This window comes from Canis lupus, chromosome 7 (genome assembly GCF_003254725.2).
Source record: "Canis lupus dingo isolate Sandy chromosome 7, ASM325472v2, whole genome shotgun sequence".
In the NCBI taxonomy this organism is placed as follows: Eukaryota; Metazoa; Chordata; class Mammalia; order Carnivora; family Canidae; genus Canis; species Canis lupus.
Genome location: NC_064249.1, coordinates 22,351,339 through 22,372,120, shown reverse-complemented (window position 1 = coordinate 22,372,120; position 20,782 = coordinate 22,351,339). Strand labels below are relative to the sequence as shown.

At 44.4% G+C, this 20,782-nt stretch overlaps 1 protein-coding gene across 5 annotated transcripts in view; it reads right to left on the bottom strand.

Annotated features, from left to right (window-relative positions):
- Positions 1-20,782, bottom strand: part of ASTN1 (astrotactin 1) — a 299,150-nt gene that overhangs the window by 93,792 nt on the left and 184,576 nt on the right. For all 5 annotated transcript variants that reach the window (XM_035719430.2, XM_035719429.2, XM_025430211.3 and 2 more), the window contains exons 9-10: positions 6,935-7,009; positions 218-355 (exon numbers count right to left, since the gene is read on the bottom strand). In XM_035719430.2, the coding sequence (XP_035575323.2) occupies positions 218-355; positions 6,935-7,009 (213 nt within the window). The remainder of the gene's footprint in view (positions 1-217; positions 356-6,934; positions 7,010-20,782) is intronic.

Sequence of the window (20,782 nt, the reverse complement as noted above, 5' to 3'; positions counted from 1 at the left end):
CTAACTTGGGCAAGGAAATGAACATTTTATTGCTGTCAGTCCTTAGGGGATGTGGGAAGTGCTTACAAACTCTGATTTTATGGCCGCTCCCAGAGCATGAGCCTTGGGGTGTGGACACTGACCCACGTAGACGGGATCCTGGCACGGCCGCCTGCCAGCCTCGCCTCCCGGCTGCTCGGGCCTCCGTCGTGGCCTCCCGGCCTGGGCCCGGGCTCACCTGACCTCCACGGCGTCCTCCATCACGGTCATGTCCGTCTTGCACTTGGCTGAAGGGTTAATGGCCAGTTCGGCTGGTGGGATCACGAAGCTCTTGCTGAGGGGCAGCCACATGCCCTCCCCAAGGGTGTAGGTGAATCTGCGGGGACACCCAACAGCACGTGGTCACGGCTGGAGGAACCGCCACCCCGGCTGCAGGGCCCGGCCTCCCGTCAGGGGCTTGCTCCCCAGCCCTCCCGCCTCTTCAGGAAAGGGAGCTGCCTGCCACGCTGCGGACAAGATGAGGAGTCCGAGGGAGGCAGAGAGGCCCACTCCTGCGCACACGTCCAGCCGGCAGGGACAACTGATGATGGCACCCACTCAGCAGCTGTTGCAAGTGGTTTTTATCAAGCCCTCAGAAATCGAATTCCAGTTTCCTTCAGATGTGAAGCTGGGCTTCCTCTATCCAAAGTCAGATATAATTGGAAGCACTTTAATTGAAGAGACAGGCTGGCCTCCCACCATCCCCATCCCTCGGATCGCACGCTCACAGTGGTAGCGATGGCTTCTCTCTGTGCCCGGGGAAACGCTACCAAGGGAAAGGAAGGGAGAAGCTCCCCCTTTTCCGTTGTTGTGCGATGCACACACAAAGGACCAAAGCCAGGAGCCCCAGGGAGAAGAGAAGAGGATGAACAGAAACAAGCCTGGATATATTCTCCGCACTCCTACCTACACCCTCAGCTAATGGCAGTAACCCTCTGGAGACAGAGGAGATTGTGGGTTTTTTTTTTTTTGTGTGTTGTTGTTATTATTATTCTTATAACTGGGGCTAAAAGGAATAAAAGAATCAATCAGCATTTCAAGGGAGAGCTTAAGGAAACCATGAAAGATTATTTGTTTATTTATTCATTCATTTTATTTCAAAGGCATTCAAATACTCTGTGTTCACAGTCAAAAATAGTCTATGGGATAAAAGCCAGTGTGGGTGGGATATCACAAGGCTGTGGCAGTCTGGCGGCCCCTTCCAACTTAATGTGGAGGGAGGAACAATTGAAGAATGCATACGATTAAAAAGAACCCAGCCCTGGCTTGATCTGCATGCCGGTCACAGAGCACCACTTTAGAATCCTGCTCCTACCTCTCCCTTAACCCACGCACTCCCTTCTCCACTCCCTGGGGTTGTCTGAGAGGCTGGGAAACCAGACGGATTGGTGCGCAATGTTTTAGGAGAAACGTAGCCCTCTGAAATGCTGGCCACAGAGAATACCCACTGACCGAGGCTCATGCGATTTTTCACCCACTCCCAGAATGACAGCCCTCGGAGCTAGAACAGCTGGAAGGAGAGAAGGCCAGTGCCCGGGCGAGAGGCAAAACCGCTGAGCAAGTGGGACGCAGCCAGGATTTGGGAGATTGTCCTCTCTTTCCCAACCTCACTCTGACCTGCTGGGCAATCTCTGCATTAAGCAGCACTGAGGTAGCAGAGATGCTTCTTGCTCTGAATGAGGCACTCCACTCTTCCCACTCCTGGGGACAGAAAGCCATCGTTGGGGCTGGGTCTGTGCCAGGGTGCAGGGAAGGGTCTACACCAGGTGAGGGAGGCCCGTTTGTAGGGGACAGAAGAGGACACCTGCCACTTCATTCTTCTGTGAGGCAGCTGTAAAATTGAAGGCATGCCAGCCCCTTCACACACACACACACACACACACACACACACACACACCCTCACCTGGCAAGATTAAGGAGCCAATTCAGGGCAAGGGATTGCCCCAAAGAGCCTGGAATTTGGAACTGAGGGATGAAGTGAGTCGAAGGCAACAGCATGCAAGCAGTTATGCTGATGCTGCATGTCAGCATGGACATTCTTGAGGGCAACGTTATAACAGGCAGGCCGGGCTGAGAGCACCACGAGTATTATAAATAATCTGTTATTTCAGAGAGCACATACACAAGTTTGGATGGTACCGGGGAGGAAGCAGTGTATTTGTTTATTTGGACATAGAGGTGAATTTTTGTTTTCTATTTTGGTTATAAAATTATAAGTTTGCACTGAGGCAGAGCAACAAATCTGGGACCTGTAGCTTATAATTTATGAAACAGATTTTAGGAAACAGTTGGCAGTTCCAGCATATTTCTGACGGTTAATTTTCCTTTTGGAAGAGGGTTCTGTGTCCCTCCATTTCAGTTCTCCCTTCCTCCGCAGGCAGCAACAGTTCGAGGGGAGGAGGAAGCCACACTTTTCTGCAACTAAAACTCGACAGTGCCTTAGACCCACAGAACGAAGTCGATATCTCCAAAGATGTCATTCTCACCCACTTCTTGAGCTTCTCCTTTCAGCAAACCCTGCCTCACACTTCCGGCTTCTATGGGGCAACCAATTGTAGTTCCTAAAGTCACCTTAATTTTCTCACCTTTTTGCCTTTGCTCTTAAATCTTTTCTAAATTTGCTTCCCTTTCTTCTTTGCTGGATTCCAGTCATTTTAAGACTGTTAAAATTCCCACCCCTTCCAGAAAGTCCTCCAGGATCTTGAGACTCAAACTCAGGCTGAGCAGGGGACGCTCCTCTGTGTACATACATGGTCCCTGGCTGCCCCAGAGATGCTGAATTTGCCCCGTCTTTTCCTGTGTTTGTCACCACTCAGGAGAATGTGCTCTATTGGATGGCAGAGGATCTTTGCCATCTTTGTTTCTCCCAATCTAACACAAAATTTTGGCCCAAAGGGGGGGGGTCACTCCATAAATATTTGTTGATTGATCAATAAGGAGATTTAGTTATGTTCTCTGGTTTGCATAGGCTACAGGGTATTTAATCTCCACTTTCAACTTTAAAAGTAGAAGAGATGGTGAAAATTATCCTTCATTTAGAGCAGGATATGTGTTAATCTCTGGGTTTGAATGGATCTAATGGTCAAGATGATTCTGGGTTTCACGTTGTGAGGAACTTCTAAAGTGCATAGTAGTTTCTGAGACACAACACTGTACACCACATTAACAAGAAAAAAACAGTGTAATCTTCAATCCCTGGTAGGAACAAGGTGAAACCCTGCAGAGGAAGCAGCCAGGTGTGGCTGAGACTAACCTCACTTGAGAACTCTCAATGTGGCAGGGGCTTTGTAGAGCTGCTCCATTTATCCTCACCAGTGAGGTTGGTCTCTTGGCTCCATTTTACTGATTTGTCAACTAAGATTGGGAGGAGTTAAACAACCACTCCAAGGTCACCTTCTCCATAAGTGGGAAAGGTGGGGGTTGGTGTGATACTCAGTATGGCTCACAGCAGCTTTCCAGCCCATACTGGCTCCTGCCTATGAAATTCTAAAGTTTTCTTTTCTCTGCAAAATTTACTGAGTAACTCCAAAAACCAAATATAGAACAAACTGTCAGAGAAAAAAGCTGTGTCCTGAAATCTCATCTGTCCCTCATTCATACAGATTTGGCAGGGATGACTTCAAAAAGCCACCAAAGAGAAATTGGGAAAGCATCTGGATTGCTTTCCCAAGTTGGGCCTTCTCTCATGACAGCTGGTGGTGACCACTGCAGTTGATGGCTCAGCTGTAGGCTGAGTCCTGCCCACGACACTGCTGAACTAGTACTTAAAACTTCTGCTCAGAGGCAAACGCTTGCCAGCGAGGACTGGGCAGAAGCCTGTACTCTCACCGTGGCTTGAGATGAAAGAGAATGGGAGGAAATGGATGAAGAGCTCTGGGGCTGGCATCTCCACTCTTTCCCAGAGCAGGCCATTCTAGGATGAGGTGTTGTTTCTGGTGACACAGGTACACATGTGGAAGGGAGGTTTCTGAAAAAGGAATCTGGTCTGCACCAATCCTGGCACCAGAGGGTCTAGTGGAATTGCATGATCCTAGCCACAATGGAAAGGAAGTCTCTGGGGCCACACTCTGGGTTTGCTGAGAAGACTCAGCTGAAGGTTCAGCTTCCTGGGACCCTTAGAGTCTAGCTTAGGCCCTTTCCAGCTCTGTTGGGATTGCAGATTAACAAGGTTAGGTTGGGTATCAAGGTCTTTTATGAATCTGGTTTCAAGTCCTTAGGAAATACTTGAAATGGTCAGCTACAGATCTACTGTGTTCAAAATTGTGTGTTAGATGTTAAATATTTAAAACCATGTCAGGTACTACTCTTTCCCTCAAGAAGAGAACCATTTCACTGGGGAAATAAATAGGCAAATAAAAATAAACATGAGATAAAATAATTGACAAATAAATACTACAGTCAGTGTGTTACAGATATTTGGAGCAGGAAAAGTGGATTGGAGAAGCTTTAGAGCAGTGTTTCTCAATCCTGGGTAGAGAGTAGAATTACCATGGTGCTTTGAAAAAACACTCATGGCCTGGTCCCACGTCTCAGAACTTCTCAATTAATTAGTTTGTGCCAGGTAAGATCATGGTCATTTCTGAAGCACCCTGGGACTCTCCTGGAGGACAATTCTTAGATGAGACTGTAAATTCCTTGAAGTCAGGGACTGTGTCAGTCATATTTGTTTGGTCAATGGACAGCATCTAAACCAGTTTCTTGCAATGGTCCAGAGCATGAAAATAGGTAGTTTTTATATGAGGAGGAGAATATATTCTTGCTAGAGGAAAGAGGATGAGCAAAAGCACAGAGTAGGAAGTGTTCAAGTTGCTGGGGACAGTGGATCAGGTAGGGAATAGCTTTGACTAAGAATGGAAGGTTCCATAGAGAAGAGCAGCTTATAATACAGACTTACAAACGGGAATTCAACTACTCAAAGACTCAAATGTCAGAAATGTGCAGTGGCTTGGAATTCATCAGGACACTAAATCATAGGTGTGCAGAATGGCAAGTAAACAGTCTTTAGCTTCTTTAAGAGATTACAGTCACTAACCAACTAGGTCATAGAATTTTCCAGAATAGTCACTGGCAGTTGGTTTACTCCTGTCCTAGAGTGGTTTTGATTAAAGTTCTGAATACCTGAAACAGGTAAATCATGACCCACTGCGTGTGTCAGGGAGACTAGTTATTGTCACAAGCACCAAGATGACTGACCACCCCACTGGCTCCTGAAATAGATGACTGCAAGAGTCGAACCATGCAACTGATCCCTCTGTTAGTGCTTGGCTATCACCTCCAGTTGGCAGCTAACAAACTTGAAAAGAATAAATGGTGCTTGTGGGGATGGAAACACAGATTTCATGCAGGTTCTGCTCTAATAGCAATTTCATTAAGGCCCCAGTTTTTCAAAGTGTTAGTTGTTGACTTTTAGGGGAGAGGAAACTTATCTGCGTTAATCAGCCAAACTCCACAAGGCTCTCCATCTGCCTTATCTTTATCACCCTTTGAAGGTCCTAGCAGACCAGCAGCAGAATGAGAGAGAACAAAGTCAGCCAAATGATAAATCACGGTTGGAAAGTTTAAAAGCCCAAGTCATAGTCTAAGGAATATCGCTGACATCTTGGGCAGCACAAATCCTCAAAAGCAGCCTGTGGCCTATGCCATTAATGTGACCTAGCCTCCCCTGGGAGAGACACTCAGGAGGGAAAAAGGCAGGGGGAGGCTCTGCGAGCAAGTGATTCTGTAAATCTGCACTCTTGCTAAGAGCATGCCTTAGGAGAACACTGTAGGGGCAAACCCAGTCCTCCTAGAGCCAGCAGGGAGGAGGGCCAGGAGAAGCTGGGGCAGAGGAGCCAGATCCAGGGAGCACATACAGGAGCAAAATGGAACACCTAGGACTGGCTAACACGGAGGGTCTGGGGAAGGGCCTGGAAGGGGAGCAGTGAATACATGAGACTCAACACATTGGAGGAGTGCAGAGAAAAGGAAACAAGCTTCCCATCTGCTCCCCACTGTTCCCCATTCCTTCCATAGTACCTCGCTCTGGCTTAATGCATCCTTTGACATCGGACCCTCCTGCAGGGCCATTTACTTCCTCTACTTGGGGGCGTGCATGTTGAAGGAGATGCATTCAAGTCCATGCTGCTAGGCCACACACAACGTCAGACACTTAGCTGGTAGTAAGCAGACGCACACTGAGTGAAGGATAGATTGAAAGAATAAATGGACGATCAGATCTTAGTATGGAAATAAACACGTGTTCCAGCTAAAGCCTGGTGTAAATTAAACTTTATGAAAATCCAATAGTTCATGGTAGCACCCAAATCCTTCCTCGGCTCATTGGCTTTTCCAGCATGTGCTATTCCAGGTATGGCAGTAGAAATTTGAGAGGGGCCAGAGACACCCAACTTGATTAGGAGGGAAGTAGCGAGAAGAAAATAATAACGAAGGAGAACTGAGAAAAGGAGGAGGCAGGGGTGGGACAGATTCATTTCGAACAAGATTTTATGAAAAAGGTGCAAATTAGATGCAAAGTGGAGAGGCAGAAACCGACATTAATTGCCTGCTCTGTGCAGTTTCAGTGCCAGGGGCTTTCCCCGCATTATCTCATACATTCCCCACAGCAACAGAACCGGGCGTATGATGAAGCCCCACTTAACAGACACAGAAACTAGAGGCTACAGGAGGCTAAGTAAATGCCTGGGGTTCACAGAGCAGGCAGGGAAGGATGCCAGGATCCACACAGAGCTGTGTGCCCTCAACGTGCTCCACGGCATCCCCAGGAGAGAGTGTGGGGCCGGTGCTTTTGTGACGGGGAGGGTGGAACAGCTAAATGTGCTTCCCAGGTTACACGTTATCTCTCGGAAAGAAAGTTTAGTGGGAAGTGGGACGTGGGGCTTGTAGACATACACAAGCGAGTCCCTAGACAGCCACTTACCTGAATATTTTATCAGAAGGCTGTTCTCCCAAAACCAGGTCAAAGCCCCGCTGAAATATCGTGTAAGGCCAAGGCCTAAAAGGAGAAACATCATTCGATTAAAGTCAACCCCACAAATACTGCCTGAGCATCCACTTTGTGTGAGGTGCCATGCTGGGTCCTGGAGACCCAGAGATGGAGAGGGCCTTGTCCCAGCCCTCCAGACTCCCCCAATGGCAGCTCGCATGAGCCCCTCAATGCTGGATCCAGATCAAGAACAGGATCAACATAAAAATCACTGAGCCAGTAGGAGAGTGGAAAGGAATAGACATGACAGCCACAACCACATATAGAGTAAAGTTATATTCAGGTGGATCTCACAAAGCTGTTATTCATGGTCCTTCCGAGGTAGATTTAACAGACACACACTTAGCTTTGCCTCACTTCACAAAGGAGGAGCAGCGTTGATTTCTTGGGAAAGACAAAGCCTCTGGAATCAGACAGGTCTGGGTTCAAACCCCGTTTGCTGTCGATCCAAATGACTTACTGTGGGCAGGTTATTTCCTTACTGAGTCTTTCTGGTAAAAACAGGGTTAGTTAAAGGCTGCCTCCGGACCACTATGAAGATTAAGCAAATCTCCTCAGGCCAAAGCCACAGCTCATACAGAGTCCTCGACATGTTCCCCTTCCTTACTCAAAATGACATGGAGATTCTGGATCTTTGACAGGTTCCAGATGTTTTCAAACATTTTAATGTCATTCATTCAAGCAGAAACACTTGAAATGGTGTTTTTAAAATAATTCTTAACTACAAGTCTCCCTTGTGAGCTTCCAGGTTTTGCCACTTATACTTGAAAGTAACAAAACCATTTGATTTAAATAGTACATATCTTTTGATGAGCCCAAATGTCTAACTCAAAAACTATTTACTCATTTGAGCTAGACTAGCAGAGCCTGGGACTGTGTTGGGTACTAGACATCATGTGTACTGGATGAACTCTTTCCATGGAACTCAGTCTCACAAATAATCCAATTATTAAGGATTTTACTGTAGACATGTGGTAAAACTTGCATGTCTACAAGAACTAGAAAAAGTCAGCCGAATAAACTGACATAATTATGATTAGGGGCTAATGCTAGTAACCTGGTGCTTGTCAACGTGGGTGATATCATCCAATAGAGTGCATTTGGGGACATTCATGGTTGCTCTTCGATACACAGCATGTGGAGGACACTACTGGCATTTAGAGGGCAGGGCTAGAAAGGCTAGAGCAGTACAGTTCTCAGGATGGCTCTGCACAGCAAAGCATTTCCATATGTCCTGTGAACCACTGAATACCTTACCACACATTTAACATAGGTGAAAACTTGCCTATTGTAACCTGAGCCAAGATGCTAACTGCATTTACATATAAGCATAAAGCATCTTGCTTATATTTATAGTAAATTTTCTGCTTGTGTAACTACCATGTAAATCGAGGGAAGATTATACAGTATTAGAAATTTTACCAAGATTTGTTCATAAGTTTGCTAAATCATATCATTGTCACCATCTTTAAATCACCTATATAGCACATCTGGATCAGTCTACATTGCTCTTACATATTTTAGATATCATATATTACTTCATATATTAAGGTGAATCTACATCAGGTTCAAATGTCTGTTGACTTTATTATTTCTCTTATCACAATAGTACCACAGCATTTCCACATTAAATTAGTTATACTATCATCATAAATTATTTTCTTTTTATTTCTCTTTTAAACATTGAAGCTTTTTTTAAAAGATTATTTATTTATTTATTTATTTATTTATTTATTTATGAGAGACACATAGAGAGATGCAGAGACATAGGCAGAGGGAGAAGCAGGCTCCCCACAGGGAGCCTGATGCCGGACTTGATCCCAGGACCCTAGGATCAAGACCTTAACCGAAGGCAGATGCTTAACCACTGAGCTACCCTGGTGTCCCTCTTTTAATCATTGTTAAGACATTATATTTATTGTTCAAATCTTCCATGTGTAGATTTCATTATTTATGAATTTCATGTAAGGATTATTAAAGGGGCTAAAAATATTTATTATAAAACAGGGTGCTGTGTCTGATGGGGTTGAGCACCACCAACTTAAGTAGTTAAGCAATTAACTAGCCAAAGGAGTTCATAGTTGCAAGGGGAGCCATTGGAACTACATAAGGAAGTGGCTGGGATGAATGCATTCTTTTTTTTATGCTTACTATTTATAAACACTTTATTCCTGGAATTCAATTTAGAAATACCCTGAAGCAACTAGAATTGGCTCCAAAATGTGTCCCACACTGTATTATGAATAACTCCTGCATCAAATAAACAGTTCTCTCCATGTGTTTTTCCTGTTTGTTCTGTTTGTTGGAGGTGAACCCACAGAGAGGGGTTTGAATAGGATTCTTTTTTTTGCTGAACAGCAAGTGGTGGGTTTGGGCAGCTAAAAATCATATATCAATTCAAGAAAAGGTCTAGAAATCATTAGGAGAAAAAGTCCTACATGATCCTTGACACCTAGAAAGGGCAATGCAAAAAGAGTGCCATGTAATTTTATCTCTCTGCTGGGCAAAATCACATTTTATTTACTATCAGATTAATAATTTTAAATCACAAACATTTTGCCTTCGAGTCATCTCCAGTACTCAAAACTGGTATAATGTGTAATTAGAGTTAATTCTTGGCTTGGTTCCTAGGTTGTTTGAAAATATATTTCAAGGAGCCAAATTTTAGGACTGGCATTGATTACAATGTGAACAATTAACTCCGTAGAATAACATAAATAAGCCTGTATTCAAGCCACAGGTAATAAATCAATGAGCACACTGATTAAGCACACATCAGCATGTTGCTAGGTAGGTCAGACCAAAGAGCCTTCCTGTTCTCGAGGGGCCCGGAGATTGAGAAAGACAACTCAGATTCCAAGGGCGCAGATGTACAGGGTAGACCTTGCCCAGATCACAATGAGAGGCAGCAGGGTACGGCAATTAGTACATGGGTTCTGGAGCCAGCCTGCCCACTTTAATCCAGCTTAGCCACCAATCACTGTGTGATCTTGAGCAAGTTCCTTAATCATTGTGTCCCCATTTCCTCACCTGTAAAATGAGGTTGATGGTACCAATTATATCTACTTGGCAATGTTGTTATGAGGAAGCACGATTTAATATAGCTGAAGCGTTCAGAACTGTGTCTGGCATTTAATGAGTGCCCTGCAAGCATTTGCTAAAAAAAGTTAAATTTATTGGTTACCGGAATCAAATATAAATACTCTAGGAAGGAGATTCCCTAATTTCTATATAGGAGGAGGTGTCTTGCCCCATGGTGCAAATGCAGCAGCAACACCAGGCTTTAACTCAGGTTGTCCAGCTATGTGTGTTGCCTGGAGAGGAGGTAATGATGAATACAGGAACACCAAAGCTCCACCTGGCTAACACTTCACAGGACAGTGACTACACGTGTTGACATTAAATACACAGAGAGGGGGGAATAATGTCCTCTGAAATGGTGAGAGTTGTAGACTGCTCCAGCAAAGGAATAAAAGAGAATTTATTCATTTTCTCCCCACTAGTCAAGGATGATCCATCAAAGAAATGGGGATTCCTATTTGATTTACTTAGCAAATATTTATGGAGGGCCTATTGCAGCTGAATTGTTATACGAGGCAAAGGAGTTGGGATAAAGAGATTCTTGCCCTCAAAGGAATCTAGTCTTTCTGAAGAAACATATGTATGTCAGGACGAAGAGAATAGGGAGACGGGAAGGGGAATGGAGCCCAACAGGAGATAGGCTAAGTGGTGGCACAGTGGTAGAGCACGTCTTGGGAGCTGGGAAGTCTGGGGGATGGTGGTGAAGTCATAGCAATGGAGAGCTGGGTGCCCCTGAGCGGAGAGGCTACAGGGGGCCACATGGGAAAAGGCAACGTAACGCAATGAAGAACTGAACCTAAAAGTACCAAAAAACACTTTGGAGCTGAGTTAGTCGTGACCACCTGACCAAGGAAAGGCCTCTGTGGCAAGGCTGTCTGCATAGGAGTCTAAGGAAGAACTGGTTTCACCCAAAAGAAGCCCATCGGTGAGTCCTATATCCAGCCTGAACCGGAGATTGCCTTGGGGATGCTTGGAATCAGGGCCTCTGGCCTTCAAATTGTCCCTCTCCTCTCTTTGCTTTGTTTTCAGTCTTCAGGTTTTATGCTTTCCAAGTGGCTAAAGCACATGGTAGAGACTTTGCCTGCCAGCGGCTGCAGCTCTGCTTCCAAGGGTCACACCGCAGAGGGGATGCTCCCCCTCTGCACTAGGAAAAAATAACCCATGGAGGGACTGCTTGACGTGTCCTGAATCAGATGAGTAAACGGGACCAATCTCTGCAGCCTGTGAAGGAGAGGCATCTGAACAGAGGCAACTCCCATTTGGATTCCAGGGCTCAAGATGGGAGGAGGGTGAATGCTAAACAGAATAATAATTTCCACCTTAGCTTCTATCTGCTTGTGGGGCAAAAGCACTGCCTCCATCAGGAGTGGGTGGCATTACCGAACAGACTGTGCCAATGTCAGTTTTGTAGAAGGAGCGCAAGGCCACAGAGCTGCCCAAGGATAGGATAGCATCAGGCCGGATGTGGGGCAGAAGCTTGAACCCTGAGGTCGGAAGGATACTTCAGTGTCTTGACTCCCACTTAGTAGGCGGCCTGCAATATTCTCTGCCCTGTATTGGCCAAGCCAGTCACATCTTGCTGGTTTAGGAAAATTGGCAGAGTCAGAAGTCAGGAAAGAGTTTATCTGTTTGTTAATTTCTTCATCCTGACAAATCAAGACCCTGAAGACTGTCCTTCCGTGTGGGCAGCTACAGATGGCCTAGACTCAGGGGCCTTCACAGGGTCAGCATGACAACCACATGGGATCCACTGCCTCAAGCAGGAGCATAATCTCCGCTACAGACAAGCCCCACAGCAATGGACACGGAGCAGCCAGAAGGACACACACGCAAACTGGGGATGCTGAGAACTATTAGTAATCGTTTATTTGCCTTTTCCTCTCTCCCCATCCACACAATATCCACAGTTTATGCAGAATCTTTCCTAACCACAAGCATCTCCCAAGCTTTGAGCTTCTCTCCTCAACTCTTCCTCCTTTTTCCCAAGACATAGCAGCAGTCACGGGGTTTTTCCCTTTGGTTTTGGGTGTTGGCTGGGCCAGAAGTTGGTTGTGGCCTTGACTTGACTGGGTCTTTGGGCATTTCTCCCACTATGTAACCTAGACATAAGTGAGTGAGTGAACACTCTGCACGGTCAGCCTTGACTGGATAATCCCTTCACACTAGCTCTCACAGTTCAGGAAGAGACCACTTCTTCTGTGGACAAGAGCATTTCAAACGCTGCTTTTTTGAATAAGTGCAACTTTCCACCTAACAGTGGCACCTCAATATGGAGCTTGAAAGATTTTGGTCAGCATGTCTGGTGATGGGCTCAAGACTCATTGCCTGGGAGGGGGAGGGGAAAGAGATGGATGGATGGATGGATGGATGGATGGATGGATGGATGGGAGGGAGGAAGGGGGGGAAGAAGGAAGGAAAAAAATAGGCAGAGGGGAAAGAGAGAGAGAAGACATGAATATATGTATGTGGGGTGTGTGTATACAGTTCAGTGTGGAGAAAAAGAATGTCTCAGATGCAGGCATTGATGAGTAAGGCACATCATGATGAGCTTACAGAAACCAGGAGCCTCTTTTGAACTTATATATATCTCTACCTGTCACTAGAGTGTTTTTCAAAGGAAAATAATTTGTTCCATAGTTAAAGAAAAGCAAATCCTTTAAAGCTTGCCTCTGGCCCACATTCGGCTAAGTTTCTGGTGGAAACACAGTCTTCGAAGTTCCAGCCGAGCTAGGGCTACACCATGGGGTCCTGGTTGAGGATATCATATCCATATGTAATGTGACAGCTTTTGAGCAAATGTTCCTTTCCTTAGCGAGGTAAATGCATTTGCAAGCAGGGAACAGTGAAACAAAGAAAGAACAGAGGTTCATTAAAAAATACTTCTGGAGAAAGGTAGTTTGCAAGATACTCAGGAAAAAAGATGAAGAGAAAAATGATAAAAATGACTTTTCCAGCTACACTGTTGGCTAAGACTTTCCATGCCTCCATTTATCCTAATGATAAGAAGGAGAGATTATTATGTGCCACTGTCTTTACAATCAGTACCAGTTCTGGGAGGAGTACATACCGGAACGGCTGATGCCTAGATTATCTGCTAAACCCGTGGCTTTGTCAGAAGTTAAATAATAAGGATAATGAGGCCCGATGTTCCTATAGGATCCTTTAAGTCTGGGGACCTTTGCAGATGTTCTTTTCTTTCTTTTCTCTCCTTTTAAAAAAGATTTTAAGGGGCACCTGGGTTGCTCAGTGGGTTAAGTGTCTTCCTTTGGCTCAGTCATGATCTTGGGGTCTTGGGATGGAGCCCCAAGTCAGGTTCTCTGCTCAGCGGGGAGCCCCCTTCTCCTCTCCCTCTGCCCCTCCCCCCTACTTGTGCTCTGTCTGTCTCTCTCTCAAATAAATAAAATATTTCTAAAAAATAAAGACTTTAAAAATGTATCTATTTTATTTTAGAAAGGAGGGGAAGGGCAGAAGGAAATGGAGAGAATCTCCAGCCATCTGATCTCAGACCCTGAAGGCAGATGCTTAACGGACTGAGCCACCCAGTTGCCCCAAGGGAGAGAGAGAGAGAGAGAATCTTAAGAAGAATCCATGCCCAGCCCAGAGCTGGGCCCTGGGTTCAATCTCACAACCCTGAGATCATGACCTGAGCCAAAACCAAGAGTTGGATGCTTAACCGACTGAGCTACCCAGGTGCCCTGATGTTGTTTCTTTACCTAGAATTTCTCCCCTCCCATTGACGTGGATAACTTATACTATTCTGTTAAGTCTGGCTTAAAAATTACTTTCCAAAATAGACCTTCCCTGGTGTGCCAAGACTAGGTTATATCTCTTGTTATATAAAGCATTTTCCTTTATAAAACCTACACATCAAATCAATTTATTATATATTCAGTTGATATTTCCCTTCATCAGATATAAAGAGCTCTGCTATCATCTCTGCTCTCCCTTCACTGTCTAGCACAGCACGTCATGGAGCGGGTGCTCAAGAAAAAACTAGACTATGTGACAAATGAGGCTGGACCCGGCTCTGAGTCCTGGAGGAGATAGTCCCCCATAGTCCACAACCTCAGGCAAGGCACTTATTTTCCCTCAACCTTGGTATATTCATCTATAAAATGTGGAAAAAACAGTACCTAGAATTGTATATAAATGAGTGTGCATATACTAGCACTGTGCCTGCCACATGGAACAAGCCAACAAATATTACTGTCATTATAACTAACATTACCATGTGATGAATAGAAAACACATTTCTAACATTATATTTTAAAAATAAACTGTGATGGGGGCGTCTGGGTAACTCAGTCAGTTAAGCGTCTGACTCTTGATTTTGGCTCAGGTCATGATCTCGGGGTTGTAAGACTGAGCCCCACATGGGCTCTGTGCTGGGCGTGGTCTCTCTCCCTCTTCCTCTGCCCCTTTTCTCCTCTCTCTCAAATATAAATAAATAAACCATGATGATCATGTATATTTTATAGACTCATGTTATCTTTAAGCATGTAAATCTCATGTAAAGACAAATGAAATATTGACATGACTTTATTCATTACTTAACGTCTATTATTTAGAAGTATTTAAGCAGCAGAACACCATATTTGTCAGTAAGTAGCAAAGCAGCCAGGAGTGTGGCTCTGGTGCCAGACTGAGTAGGTTTAAACTTGGCTCTACCACCGATTAACCCTGTGCCTTTGGCTAAGGTCATTAATTCCTACCATCAGACCATCCTGTCCACTTGCTCCAGTCATGCTAACACCAACTCATCCCCAACTTTCCCACATTTCAGAGTCTGGCTCACTGTCCTCTCCAACACTCCTCCTTAATTTTTGCTGACTTCAGTAGCCACTAAAATGATCCTTTCAATTCTCAAACCACTCAGCACCTTGACTTTTCTTCTTAAATGACCCTGTCATCCACCCCCACTCCCATGGTAAAGCCTAGACTACCAATGTCTGCAACCCTTCCTTGGTCCTAATTTCAAGAATCCCAATATCTGACCTTCATGTCCCACCTTCCCAGATCATTCCTCTTAACGCCAGAATTTTCTACGGCCTCCTGAGAATTAAAATCCATTCATTTAACCACTGTTTTATTGACCCTCACCAACCTCATGTATTCTCCACACTCCTTACTTAGATTAAATTCTGTGGCCCATAAAATTCACACCCTTTCATGTAACCTCAACTCTCTCATCCCTCCACCGTTTCATCATACTTGTCTAAAACACTCCATCACTGGTTAAACTCAATGATCCTGTGGCTCTAGTTCTGTCCTTCCACACATGAATGCAGTTGGCAACTATGCTGATTGGTCCCGTTCTGAATCCCACACCACTGATCTCGAGTGGGCTCTGAATACTGCCTACATCACACTATGTTGTCCTTGTCTGTTCACTCTCCTCCTCTCTAGATCATATTTCAAACCTTCTTCTTTCTCCTCAAAACCTCCAACACCTCCTCCCCCATCCTTACCCTTGGCTAACGCTCTGCTTCCTACATAATTGAGAAAACAGAGGCAATCAGATTAAAAGCTTGCACCACCACATCCACCCACCACCTACCTGCCTCTTGCCTATTACTTGGCCCTTCTTCCAGTAATTAGGCAGGAACAGTTTGTGTTCCATCTAGCATGCTGCTATTCCAAATAATCCTTTGAGATCTTATAGACAGTGGAAACATAAGGGAAGGAGCCCCAGGTAGAAGTTACAAATCCAAACTCCCTTCTGCTAGTACAGCCTCAAGCAAATAAATGTGCCCTAAAGTCTCAAGTTCTTGATATGTAGAATGAGAATCATAAAGTAGAGCATATTCCATACGAATTTTACATTGTTGAACAAAGTGTGTATAAATAAACCTCAGATCATGATAATCTTTGATTATTCATTTTAAATCAGTTTTTTTGAAGTTTTTATTCTATATGTTGTGTGTATATGCATGTGTCCACTTTACAGAAATGAATCTCAATGAAAGATAAAACAGTGGAAAGCTGGCCCAATTCCTGCCTCTGTGGGGCTCAGTTTCCTGATCTATAAAATGGGATCATAATAGTACCTACCTCACCAACTGCACAAGATTAATGATCTAAAATATGTGCAAGAATCTTTGTTACAAGGTAGGTTCTGAATAGATGCTAGCTGTTACTATTCACATTTGACTAGGAATGCTGGTTCTAAATGTTGAAAAGGGTTTTTCCTGAAGAAATTTTAGAAATATATAAAATGACTCTGAAAATGACAATAATGAAAAAAATATGTTAAGACTTTTCCTCCAGTTTTGGAATTCAAGGATATGACATTGCAGAAGAAGTGGGAATAAAGTCAAATGCACACCATGATGGTTAATTTTCTGTGTCAACAGAAAATTGATTGGGCCTTGATTGGACCCACCCTTGATTGGGCCACAGAGTGCCCAGAGAGCCAGAGCAGGTCAGTCATTATTTTAGGTGTTTCTAGGAGGGTAGTTCAGAGGAGATTAACATCACAATCAGTAGACTAAGTAAAACAGATCATCCTCCCTTGTGTGGGTGGGCCTCGCCCAATCAGTTGAGGGCCTGAAGAGAACAAAAAAGCTAATCTTCGTTTGAGTTAGAAACAGCTCCACTTGCTTGATGGACTTTGAACCGAGAAATCAGTTTTTTTCCTGCCTTTCGAATTAAACTGAAACATTCCCTTTTCTTGGGTTTTAAGCCTGCTGGCCTTCAAACTGGAGCTACACCATCAATTATCCTAGGTCTCAGGCCTTTGGATTCAGACCAGAATTACACTACCGGCTCTCCTGGGTTTCCAGCTTGCTGACTACAGATCTTGGGACTTGTCAGCCTCCATAATCACATGAGCCAGTTCCTTATAATAAATCTTTTTCTATATTTGCATCTAGAGACTATTGGTTCTGTCTCTCCATAGAGTGCTGAATGCACACATATAAACACATATACATACACAACTATAGAATCCATGCTTAATCTTTTTGTCAACACAAAGCATTTCAGGGAGTGAGGGAAGTGAGGAGACATGAGCAGGGGCTCTAAGTCATGCAGGAGACATCAGTACATTGACCCTGACCAGGTACCTTATGGAGAGAAAGATTAATGCCTGCTTCTGTGACTCAGGGTCGTCACAGAGGGCAGATGCACAGTCCATCTGCCCTCAGATGGAGAAAATTGGTGCAGACTTGCAGTTCCCTTGTATATTCTGGGATTGAGGATTATATAAAGTAAAAGGAAGAAATCTTGAATGGGTCAGAAAACGCTGCTAACAGTAACTGCCATTTATTAAACAGCTGACACATGCCAGGCAGGCACTATGTTCAGGTGCCACACACCCATCAATCATTTCACAACCACCCAGAGACCTATCTAGCCATACAGTGATTATCCCCATGTTGCAAATGTGCACACAGGTTCAGCAGGGTTAAGTAAGTTGTGCAAGGTCACACAGCCAGTCAGGGGCACAGGTGCATGTTCTCATGGATGGCATAGCCTATACCTTCTCCTGCACCTTGCTCCCCCTTCTCACCATCGGAGGTATAGGAGTGCTCGAGAAAATGTGCCAAGAGAGCACTGGGTCCACAGGCAGGGATGCCACCTGCCTATTGGGCAGGCTTGCCCATCACTGCCTTCCAGGTACAGTGACGGGAGGGGCAGACACTGTCTATAGTGCACAAGAGGAATGACCTGCTCCCTTGCCTGTGTTTTTGTAGGGAAGCTCTGGCATACACCAAGTGGTCTTAAAGCCTCTTTCTTATCTGTCTTCCTCTTTAAATGTTCTCTCACTGACCCAGCCACTGAAGCTCCTTTATGCTTGCATCTTTTACAAATAACAGTTAGCAAATGGCTCTCAAGCTTTGGGATACCTCAAATTCACCCTCACAGATAAGCATCATGGTTCTCAAACTTTAGTTGCTCTCCTTTCAAACATTTAGGGTGAAGCTAAGCATCAATATTTTAAAAAAGTCAGGTGGGTGATGGTAAAGCACACAATAGGTTGAGAATCACTGCCCTAATAGGTGCCCACTCCTACTCCCAGCCAATCTTTATGAATGAGTCTGGCATTCTACAAAATATGACTGCCATAAAAACAGAAATTGCAACCTAGCCTAAGAATTCACTGGAACTCATTCTTAAATTTCTGAATAATAATGAGAGATGAGGCATATTGAGCTCTTTTATTGATGAATTAAGATATTCCAAATCTCATTACAATTATATAAGATGTACATTTGTTTTTGTTTTTTTTTTTTTTAACTGTCAAGTCATTTTGACTTCACTGGATCAATGTTTCCATTAAAAGAGTATTATACGGCATTGAGATTTTCATGCATTCATAAATGCATATACAGGGGACAGATGCCCTCCCCCACATACATGTGTCCCTGCTTCACATGCACACATGTTCACAAAATCACACACTTTGCTCCAGCCAGCTTCAACAATTCCTTTGGGGGTAAGGAAGTCAGATGTCTGCCAGGACTCGAAATGGCTCTGTTCCTCCTCTCTTTACCTCCTGGCAGCTGCTCTGGACACTGAAAGCTGTTCTGCAGAACAGAATCCTGGAGGGCAGAGTCCCTTATAAAGTAAATCACCATCAGGCCTTCTATCATTCACACAAATCACCCCATGGCCCAGAATCTGTGGCTGGGCTCTGGAGTCAGACAGATTTCCACGTGAGTGCAAGGCAGAGATTTGAGTTCCTTGCCAGCCCTGCAAAACTGACCAGACATTTAACCTTTCCAAACCTCTCTTTCTTTTTTGTTCAATGGTGATGATAATAGTTGTCTGTTACTTACAAGGCTATAAGCAGATTAAATGAATGAATAAATTTATAATTTCAGTTACAATGACTGAAATACAGTTGTCACTTTCTAAATGGAAGTTTCCTTCTTCCACTTCTCTCTGGACTCTCAATCTAAAGGGTTAGTTGATTTTTACTCTGGGCTAGTGCAGCCAGGGTCTCGAGTTCAATCCTCCAGAAAGCTTGTTAGTCTCACTTACTAATACTGTCTATGGGCACAGCCTGGGTCACGTGTCCCTAGACACCCATCTTTGCTCACAGATGCATTGGATCCGAGCTTGGTAATGGATCGTGCAAATCTATCTCTGCGAGAAAAACAGTTCAACATCTATTCACTGTTGAGTGTGACCTCCCTGTATAAAGGAGGGGACAGGCCTGGGGTTTCTTCCTCCTCCACAGACATGCACATTCAGTTCCAGTGAGGAGGTAGGGGAGCCAACAGCTTGAACACAAAAGAAAAGATAAGAGGTAGAGGATGTGCAGGAGAAGGGGCAGCTTCCTACATTCTTATGATTTTATGTCAAAGGAAACTGATAGTGTAAATGAATCAGGGAAGAATCACAATACCCATCAAGGACCTGTATTTAGTGTAGAGCTTGTACCTCTTCCCCAAAGTCCTTTCCTATCTACTAATTTGTCTCAGTTCAACATATATTTAGCAAGTTTCGCTAGTAATTCAATTCCTCATTCACATATTCATTTATTTATTTCCTCGAAAAAATAATAATTAACCAAGTGCCATGTGAAAAAACAGTTTGTTAAACACCATCGAGGGACACACAAATGATTAATACACATTCTCTGCCATCCAGGGCTTCATTAATGTAGCGAGTCAATCCTCAAGCAGTTATTATGCACCTCTGATGAGCCAGACACAATAGAGTGTACTGGGACACACAGATCAAAGGCTGGGTCCCTGTCCCAAATCACGATCTGGTAAGAATGACAAGTAAACAATCTATGGCATTTGGTTTGTCAATTTTGATGACAGATCAAGTAAAAGCCATTATTTATCATGCATTTGCCAGCAGCCACTGAGCCGAGCGGTTTATATTTATTATTTCATGTAATTCTCATAAAAACCCCGAGGCATAGGCATCATATTCATCCCATTTCACAGATGGGGAAAGCAAGGCTCAGGAAGGTTCAATAATATTAGCCAAACTCTCACAGCTAACACATGGCAAAGCCAGGGTGTGAGCATGGTGCCCTCAGGTACCACAGCCTCTGCTGTGACCTCGATGTATCATCTCCACCCTGCACTGAGCAACCCTGGTTGGAAGGGCTAATCCACATCTATATTTCCAGGCAGACGTAAGAAGGCAGGATCGAAAAGGCTGAGTTTTAACCACGAGCTATGGCAAGATGGGTATTGGGTAGCTAGACAAGAAGGGCTGGTCTTTCATAGAGAGGGGAGTAGAAATAAGAGACCAGGGGAGCAGACGAGCAGGAACAGCCACATGGCCGCTGATCAGTCCTTTACTATCCCCATCCATCTCTATTTCAGAGATAAGATCACTGAGGCCCAGAGACGTTACATTGCCAAAAACCATACAGAAGATAAAGGAGGTAAGATCATTCACTCATTCGTCCATCCATTTATTCACCAAGTATGTATTCAGCAGCTGGCAGGGGCCAAGCTCTGTGTTCTGGGGATACCGATGCGAACAAAAGCAAAGATGGTGAGGTTCTGCTTCATGGAGTTCACACTCATGAATATAAAATCACGGCTGAGGAGAAAGCTCTGAAGGAAGGAATGTGATCCTTGAAGGTGTGTGGTCAAGGACAGCCTGTCAGAGAAGGAGAAGGTTAAGCCCTGGCCCTCAAGGTTCCCTTGCGTGGCCTGCTGCCCACCCCCACCCCAACTCTGACTTGCCAATTTCATCAGCAGCCTCCACTTCCCTGCTAATTACACT